The sequence below is a fragment of the Phycodurus eques genome, chromosome 6 (genome assembly GCF_024500275.1).
Source record: "Phycodurus eques isolate BA_2022a chromosome 6, UOR_Pequ_1.1, whole genome shotgun sequence".
NCBI lineage: Eukaryota > Metazoa > Chordata > Actinopteri > Syngnathiformes > Syngnathidae > Phycodurus > Phycodurus eques.
Window position 1 is genome coordinate 27,017,855 of NC_084530.1, and position 10,223 is coordinate 27,028,077.

General features: G+C 40.3%; 1 protein-coding gene across 1 annotated transcript; it reads right to left on the reverse strand.

Moving 5' to 3' along the window:
- Nucleotides 1–1,465: 1,465 nt before the first annotated feature.
- Nucleotides 1,466–10,223, reverse strand: myoz2b (myozenin 2b). The gene is made up of 6 exons (XM_061679901.1): nt 10,117–10,223; nt 8,923–9,045; nt 5,143–5,309; nt 4,765–4,858; nt 2,673–2,835; nt 1,466–2,597 (listed from the first exon to the last, which is right to left on the reverse strand). The coding sequence occupies exons 2-6, from the start codon at nt 9,002–9,004 to the stop codon at nt 2,372–2,374; spliced, it is 732 nt and encodes a 243-aa protein (XP_061535885.1). The 5' UTR covers nt 9,005–9,045; nt 10,117–10,223; the 3' UTR covers nt 1,466–2,371.

The window sequence follows — 10,223 nt, forward strand, 5'->3', positions numbered from 1 at the left end:
GCCTGTGCTTTGTGAAGGCTCAAATGCCAGGTAACGTGATGGAGCATCCCCCCACCACCCCCCTGTTAAACATCATGCACCCATTCGCTATTTGATGAAATAGCCGGAATTATTGAATCCATTAGCCTTTATTGCCATTGTAGTGCACAACAACATTAAACCAACGTGGGATAGTGGGGCCAGATGGAGGATCCTGCAGGGTCCAGGTCAGCAAAAACCAAAACAATAAAACATGTGACAGTCGCATCACTGCTACAGTTCTTTGACAGACAGCGGAACCTCTGAGGTCAAATCCAATCCATTCCAGATGTTGGATATTTAAACGTTCACAAACACAATTGAATTGGCAGCACAATGCAGTAGTGGTTAACATTTCTGCCTCACAGTTGTGGGGTTTCATTTGTCCATAGGTACGAATGTGAGTGTTATTTATTTATTTTGTTTGTCTATATGTGCCCCACGATCGGCCGGTGACCAGTCGAGGGTGTACCCCACCTCTCGCTCAAAGTCAGCTCTGATGGGCTCCAGGCTCAACCGCAACCCTAATGAGGACAAGTGCTATAAAAAAAAAAAATAAAAATAAAAATGGATGGATGGACTGATGGATTTTTGTACAATTCCAAATGGTGATGTTCTATGAGGGGTTCCACTGCATGTTTATTTTTACAGCCCCCCCCCCCCCCCCAACAAAAAAGATCCAAATCATTCCCATTAATTATCACTGTGCATATCAGCGCTCTGGTTTCATTTGGGCACAGTATCAGTTGGCTCAGTATCAGGACTGTGTGTCCAGAACAGAGTTTATGATACAATGCTTGTATTGCATCTCCTTGGATCAAGTGTATCTAAGAAAGTGCCCACTGAGAGTAGATCAGTGTAATGGACAGCAAGTCTATGGTAAAGTCAAGAAAGTGGAGCATGTGTGTGTCTGTTTATAGCGTTGTCTCTCATCACACGTCCCCACAGAGACGTGAGGCCTTCTTCCTCTGCTCTTATTAGTTTAATTGCCGCTCAGCTCGTCGGGGACGTCCTCTCTTGTGACGAGCCCGCGCCAACTTTGTAATGTCCCTCCATCTGTCCGCTCTCGGCGCTACAAAGAAACATGACGCGCACTGACGCTGTGCGCTCGTCTATATTGTTTCCATTTGTATCATCGCCAAAATTAGACGGCCGGCATCACCGCTTACGAAAATGTTTGCACTCGTTTCTGTGATGCAGTGGACTAAGATGTTCATTAACATGTTTGTTGTTTTTTGTTTTTTTTGCTGGTTTGAGTTCCATAATGAGTCAAAGTCAGGGGTGAGCAAACTTTTGTGCCCTACGACCTCATTTGATTTTTAAAACAGACAAATGGGCAAGATGATTCATAGATGGTAAGAAAAAAAAAGTTAAAATGTGTATTTAAAATATATAAAATAGATTATTTTTAAAATAGAAGAGTCAGAACACCCCTCACAATGCATCTGTGGGATCATCTCATTTCTCTAATTGCAATTTAGAGTATAGTGTATAACAGTAATATTGTTTAATATTGTTCCAAAAATGTGAGTTTGTTAGCCGGATTACGCACAAATTTACACACATTTTTGGAGGGTTGGCATGTGTGCCGAGCAGCAACCCATGAAAAGTTCATGACGATACGAATAAAAGTATGGCTAAATATTTTATTTTCACTGTTTGTTTGGCCGTTACGGTCCACGTGCATCGGGGCCAAGTGTTGATCAAACAGATCCAGCAGATGGCGCTGTATAGACAGGCCTGGAGTAAATCTTACAACACATCTTAACACAAGCCACGGTCCATAGCCTTTCCACTTAAACAGGTGTGCACACTTGTGCAATCACATTACCTCAGTTGTTTATTTTAACTCAGCCCTCAAAAATATTTTTTTAATTGAGTTGCAGAGTTAAACTCAATAGGTCACATTCATGGTGGATCTTTTTAAAATGATTTATCTTGGCTACATTTTTTTTGTCTCACAAAAACCTGGCATTTGAACAGGGGTGTGTAGACTTTCTATATCCACTGTAAGCATTCAATTGGAATTGAGCACTTGGACCTGCACTGTGAAGCCAACTCATATGTGGACGGGACACACAAACTAAACTGCCGTCCTACTTTTTTCATTTTTCCTCTTGTTGATTGTGTGACATCCACAAAGAAGCTGTATTCTTTATTTACATGACGGGCACAAGCACTGCCAACTCTTATGGGATCATTTGCAGCACATTCCATTCTCTATTTACATGACGTCAAAGACATTAATCAACTGAGGGATAGTTGAGTGAAACATTTCCTCGTCCGTTGCGTGGGGAGAGCAAAAAAATGGGACCCGTGCGAGCCACTGGACCGCCGTCGTTCCGAGACCTGCTTACAGGTCTTCCGACTCGGGGACTTGGATGGACTCCAGGGTGATTGTGGGTAGGATGAGGTGGGTGCCTTCAGATATCCATCCCTGGGCGCTTCTGTTGAAGGTGGGCTTCTTTATTCCCGGCTCCTGGAGCTCTGGGTACTTCGGAGGGTTCAGGTCCAGCTCTGGAAGTTTGAATGTTATTCCTCGCGGCGCTTTCTCAAAGCCGCCATAAGGTGTCGCCACCCTGTAATGTACATCAAATATCAAGTGTATCCTGTTCTTTTACATTTTCACCACTTAAAATGGACACTTTTCTCACCTGTTGAAGCTTTTGTACTCGGGAAGTTCTGGTCGAGGGTCTATTTCGGGCATCCTTGGTTTGAAAGTGTCAGCGAGGCCTGGATCGTTGATGATGGCCTCCTCCCAGGGTGAGTGGTAGCATTTGGGCATAGAGGCTGCATTTAACTTTTCTGCGTTTGTATCTATCGAAGAAACGCACAATTTTCGCTGTAACCAGTTGTGGCTCTGCTTGAGGGGCAGGAGTGGCAGTGCCCCACCAGTTGGTCTTTTTATATTTATAGAGCACCATAGTGTTGTTTTGGGAGAAACCCACGGCGTATAATAGACCAGAGGCGGGCAAAGTACGTCCCGCAGGCCACGAGCATTTACTTTTTAAGAGTCCTGTAATATTTGTTGCATTTATTTGGCCTTTTTCCCTCAAATTGGTGATATCAAATGTAGTCCCTCCATTTTAAAAAAAATATATACATATATCTCATTTAATAATTTGTTAATTTATTTCTTGTAAATAATAAAAATATAGCCATTTTTAATTATCCATTTAAAAGTAGATTCATGTTATTATATAATTGGTTCATTAATTATACAGTGTTGCCTTGCGTTTGATATGTGTTGAATTCGTTTCATGACCACACTTTCTTTCCCCTTTGAAATTGTTTGGTGATGCCATTAATCCATTGTTTTAGATACACAGTGTGAAATTTCCTAATTTCAGTCCTAATTTTTGAACATATCCCAGTGAGTTTGCCACCAAAATAAATGACAAATGGCACAGTAATTGTTTGTCTCAGTATTGTATGTAAAACCCTTATCGACCATCGTTAACAAACCGATTGTCTGGATCTGTGTTTTGTGAAGTTTTCTGTTTTTCCCCTTAATCTGCCTGCCCTCTCACAATAGGAACTAAAAGGCCATCCCTTTTTGCCTTGAACGTTGATGAAATTACCATAGCAGGTCTCAACACATTTTGTCTTCCTTTTTATCAAGCTGCTGCGCCTCCCCTCAAGTCATGTTGAAACTGGAATTACAAAAGCCCATAACGTAGGAGAATGTTCTGGTATTAAAAACAGCACTGATCATAACGGGACGTTTTGGGATCATAACGATTGTAACAGTTCAGTTTGAAGATGTGAGGTTCATGAGTGGAATTATGACCGGCGAGCCCTTAGCCTTGGCAGGCTGACTTGTCCATCATGATGATCTTAGGTCTTATAATAGCGCATACTTGAAGTGTACACTCATCATGTAACATGTCCGCATGGGGTGGCAACCCTTCAAGACTAAGCTCAGTGGCGTTTGATGGCTCACATGAGAAGAAACCATTCAATTACTCATTGTTTTAAAAAACTAGAAACAGCCGCACAGCTGTAGAATCAAGCAGCTGTAGAAGAGCCAAGCCCTCTCTCTTATCATTTTACAGTGTGTTGTCTTTTTTTTTTGAGGGAGGGGGGGGGGGGGGGGGGGTTATGACAACATTACATAATCGGTAGCTCATGCTTGAGTGTTTGGCAGTAGGTCTTATTTTTAGCGCACGGTGGAGCAGTGACAGTGGGGGGGAAATATGGATGGCAAAATCATCACACACAAAAAAATGACGGCGCGAAATATCAGCGTAATAAATGATGAGGGAACGCATTTAAATCCTTGCTAATGCTGTAAATCACGTTTCTCCACACTGGACTCACATTTCAAAAGCCTCGCATGATGGAAGAGGAGTGAGGTATTTTGAGAGGGCTGTAGGATTTAAATGTTGGATGTTCGAAATCACAGTTTACGCGTGTATATATAATCACATTTCCCCATTGAAATGAATTGAAATTCCATTAAAAAGCCCCCCACCCAAAAAAACATTTTCTTTGTTAAGTAGTTAAATATTGTAAAATATATATACAGTTTTCCCTCGCCATATCGCGGTTCACCTATCGGTCATTCAGTGCATAGTGGATTTTTTTTTTCATACTCATATCGCACATAATTTGCCATAACATATTTTGAGTGTGTGCTGTAATTTGTCTCAAGGCCCCACTGTATCATGTACAGTAAATGGCAATTGAATGGATCATGACAGTTGCGAGTCAATACTTCACATTAGGAGCAAACGGCACCATTACCTGGAACGGTTTCATCTGGATTAGGAGTATGGCCATTGGTTGGCGCATCCACTTTAATTTCAATCATGTGTGCACTCTGGGCAAGAATATCATTCTGCAAAACACAGTAAAGACTATCAGCTCAAGTTCAAGTCGACAGCCTTGACTTGTATGCGCTTAGACACACGCGCGCGCACGCACACACACACACACACACACACACACACACACACACACACACACATCCACAGACACTGATAAACATGGAAGTAGCTTGTCAGCTAAGTGTCCTGAGGAGGCTCTTGCAGAAGGCTCCCATTCCTCTTATCATCATCGTGTTGTCACAAAAGTGCACAACACGACAAACAACTGCGTTTGCTGTGGCGGTGGCGAACTCACGTTCAGCTGCGCGTTGGCCTCGTTCTGTATGCTTTCGAACGTGTACTTTTCCGAGCGTCTCTGGCGCATCTTGAACAGGCGGGAGCCTCTGTTGGAGAGCAGCGACAGCTCCTCCAGCATGATGTCTTTGGGAGTGCTGTGCTTCTTTCCCAGATCCATCACGTCGCCTGGTGATCACGAGCAACAATGCAGAAGCAACATGTACTGGAGCCCATGTACAGTTCATTCGGTCTGTGACCATAATCATTTATCACCATTGAAATGAATGGAATACCAGTAATCCGTTCTAGATCCCCAAACAACACTAACACAACTTTTTGTAGCTTGTGCTTGAAATCTATCGTGCTATAGTATTGTACTTTATGAAAAAAATATATATAAACATTGAATCCATGTGCATCATCATGATTTCATGCTTTAATTCATTGTACCACTCTTTCTGGTGTGTGCGGTTTAGCCACCGGGGGCAGTATAATACATGCAGACATACTACAGCCCCAATTCCAATGAAGTTGGGACGTTGTGTTAAACATAAGTAAAAACAGAATACAATAATTTGCAAATCATATTCAACCTATATTTAATTGACTACACTTCAAAGACAAGATATTTAATGTTCAAACTGATCAACTTTATTGTTTTTAGCAAATAATCATTAACTTGGAATTTTATGGCTGCAACACGTTCCAAAAAAGCTGAGACAGGGTCATGTTTACCACTGTGTTACATCACCTTTTCTTTTAACAACATTCAATCAATGTTTGGGAACTGAGGACAATAATTGTTGAAGCTTTGCAGGTGGAATTCTTCCCCATTCTTGCTTGATGTACATCTTCAGCTGTTCAACAGTCCGGGGTCTGCGTTGTCGTATTTTACGCTTCATAATGCGCCACACATATTCAATGGGAGACAGGTCGGGACTGCAGGCAGGCGAGTCTAGTACCCGCACTCTTTTACAACGAAGCCAGGCTGTTGTAACACGTGCAGAATGTGGTTTGGCATTGTCTTGCTGAAATAAGCAGGGGCGTCCATGAAAAAGACATTGCTTGGATGGCAGCGTATGTTTCTCCAAAACCTGTATGTACCTTTCAGCATTAATGGTGCCTTCACAGATGTGTACGTTACCCATGCCATTGGCACTAACACAGCCCCATACCATCACAGATACTGGCTTTTGAACTTTGCGTCCATAACAGTCCGGATGGTGCTTTTCCTCTTTGCCCCAGAGGACACGACGTCCACAATTTCCAAAAACAATTTGAAATGTGGACTCGTTGGACCACAGAACACTTTTCCACTTTGCGTCAGTCCATCTTAGATGAGCTCGGGCCCAGAGAAGCCGGGTGTTCTGGGTGTTGTTGATAAATGGCTTTTGCTTTGCATAGTAGAGTTTCAAGTTACACTTACGGATGTAGCGCCGAACTGTATTTACTGACATTGGTTTTCTGAAGTGTTCCTGAGCCCATGTGGTGATATCCTTTACACATTGATGTCGGTTTTTGATGCAGTGCCGCCTGAGGGATCGAAGGTCACGGGCATTCGATGTTGCCGCTTACATGCAGTGATTTCTCCAGATTCTCTGAACCTTTTGATGATATTATGGACTGTAGATGATGAAATCCCTAAATTCCTTGCAATTGTACGTTGAGGAACATTGTCCTTAAACTTTTTGACCATTTTCTCACGCACTTGTTCACAAAGAGGTGAACCTCGCCCCATCGTTGCTTGTGAATGACTAAGCAATTCAGGGAAGCTCCTTTTCTACCCAATCATGGCACCCACCTGTTCCCAATTAGCCTGTTCACCTGTGGGATGTTCCAAACAGGTGTTTGATGAGCATTCCTCAACTTTCTCAGTTTTTTTTGCCGCCTGTCCCATCTTTTTTGGAATGTGTTGCAGGCATAAAATTCTAGGTTAATGATTATTTTCTAAAAACAATAAAGTTTATTAGTTTGAACATTAAATATCTTGTCTTTGTAGTGTATTCAATTAAATATATGTTGAACATGATTTGCAAATCAATGTATTCTGTTTTTATTTATGTTTAACACAATGACCCAACTTCACTGGAATTGGGTTTGTACATGTAGATTTGATGATGAAACATAGAAGACCGTCGCAATTAAGCTGCAGTAATATTAGTCGTATATGCCCGTGAGGATTGTTGTATGCGCTGTCTGCATGCGTTGCTACCGTTTGTGTTTAAATATAAGTTGTTTTACAGTTTATAACTAGAGTGCTATCAATGCTAGTTTTGGTAGCCCGTCTATGTCGTTTTTCATTATGCTGTTTCCATTAAGATAGCAGACTTTAAGGCAACGTTATGTGTGTTGCTGAAACGCACATGTAGTTCCCTTTTTTTTTTTTTTTTTTTTTTTGATATTTTAAGGTTTACAATAAACTTAACTGGGAGTTACATTGACCTCCTTTTTTAAACAACAGAATTGTTCACTATCTGCTGCTCTGTGGCTCATCAAAGATTCAACTCACAACTTACAGCGCACAATATAAATTGAAATACTCTACTATGTATGACAGCCACAATAAATAACAATAAACCTGCAAAACAAATTTTTAAAAAAGTCAATTTGTAAAGTGTACGCCCAAACATCTTTTTTTTAGATCCTGCTATTGGTTGGTAACAGCTCTGTTTTTCTTTCCTTGATCAGCACCACCAAGCAAAAGTGTCAAATAAAAAGCGGATACAGAGGTAAATTATGTACCTTTTGGAAGAAATTTTAACTGTTCTGCCTGTCATTATATATCACTGGCATCAATAGCTGGACAATATGTTATTTTGTGTTCATAAATGATCATTTTGGACCCATTAAATGAAATTAATTTCCTGCGGCACAGCTGACGATCTCTCACGGCGCACAAATATGCTACGGCTCTCTGGTCAGGAATCACTGACTTGATTGATTGATACTCTTACCCCTATCGCTACCTCCTCATAATCCTATATAACAGCAGTACCTTGGATTTTAATGAAAAGAAAGAAAAAGTTCAACAAGTACCAGAAACAGAACCAAAACAACCATATAAAACACCTATACCTATATTATGTGCATAATGTATTTATTGTTCCGTATAAGAGTAATAACTACGAAATTCACGTGAAAAATTTTAAAGGGTCTTCTGACTCTTGCAAGTTCACAAGCCATTTTTTTTTAAATGTAAAAAAAAATTGGGCAGAGGAAAGAGGTCAACAGTTTAAAGTTAAAAAACAAATAAAACCATTTTAAAATTAGAGAGAATTGCCCCCCTAAAATAAATTTGGGTTTTTGTTTCGAAATTTTGAAATATATAAATGTGTATTTATTTAGGTTTATACTACTTTTCATATTTTGCAAAGCTCATTTGTTTGTATTTGTTCTTAAACTTAAGTATATCGTAACTGTAACTTGTTGCATTTTTTCATACGTCATTTCCTAAAAGTTGCATGTCATATGAGCCCTGTCATGGAAAATGAGTTGGGACCGTGGCGCAGAATTAGTTTCGATGTGACAGAATGGCGGCCAGCTGTCGCAGAGCTTCACGGCTGCACACATTTGGCCCTCAAGTTCCCTTCCTCCAGCCCTTGCCATGCCCCACCCACGAACCACCCAGAAATAGAGTCTTGCAAAGGGCAAAGACAAAAGCACTGGCTTCTATGGGTGGCAAATCATCCCCTTAGCTTATTTATGGCAAGATTGAGCCCTGACATTTTGCACTCGTATTCCTCAGAGGGATATTGTATTGTTGCAGCAGTGTCGTGTTTGCCTGGGACGTGCGCCATACCGTTGGTACTGTGGACCTCTCGACAAATAGCTGCTGCATGCTTCTTCTTCTCTCCAGCTGGCATTGTACAGAATTGTGACATTGTGGGTCCTGGCAAGGTTGTTGTTGAGTGCAACGGGAGTGCTGGAAACACATACGGGACGCTCCGTGAGGTTGTTTGGACTTTTAATACATGACAGCGTTGACCAGGTGCCATTTTTGTGATAAGCTACCATAGTGAAAGCCTTGAATGGGTCATAATCATGACACTGAAAGGGTTACAATAATTGCTAAAAATCAGACAAAAATTTTGGGTAGGTATATTAATTAAGTAATATATACCAGTATATATGGTTTTTTTTTAAACTTAAAATGTCCAACTTTACTTCATCATTATACTCATCAATATATTATCAATATACAATATATCTTTTCATTACATTTTATCATAACTTTCCCATTCTGAGTCTGTTTGTGTTCTTTTGACCCTTTTTTCAGTCTCACTGAGATGTCGAAAGTGTACATTTTAACTGAATGTAAAACATTTTCCTTAATGTACATTTAATTTCGATATTAATTTGACTAGATATTGAACATTTTATTACGGTACAAGCAATATGTATTTTCAGACTTGAGATTTTTTTTAATAAAAAATATTGTTCCTTGTTACAGAAATCTGCGATATTTAATGCTACATTTGCCTCGTTAAAATTGTACCATGCAATGCATTTACAGTAGTACTTTTTATTTTTTAAATGTATTACATATTCAAAAGGCGTTGTTATAACAGGACTGGGACACACACATTTTAATCCTACAGCTGTCCCGCCGGTTCGATATTTATTCATATGAGCATTGCATGTTAGCGGTAACTTTGCAGGAGAAAACATTGCAAATTGTGTTGTTTTATTTTCAATTGGAAGTGTTTTGTTCTTTATAAGCAGATTACTGCATTCAAAGACAGTGTTTACGCATAAGATATTTATTGGACTTGCCATAATGCGGCACAATTTAAATACAATAATCAAATGCACCGATAAAAAGGAAGTACAGTATTCTATGAAATTAAGAATATTTACTGTGCGCCATGTTGGATCCCAACTAAATGCATCTTATCAACTTTAAACAAGAGACATGATATTTGGGAAAAGCAACAATTAGAGCACAATGACGTACATACAAATTAATAAAACGTCTGCCTTGTGTTTTGCGTACCTGTGATGGTGTCCCGAGCGTGCGGACTGTATCCTTGAGAGAAAAAGCGGGCGACGCTCAGAGAGGTCAACTTGCACTCGCCGGTTTGATCTTCGCTGATCTTCACA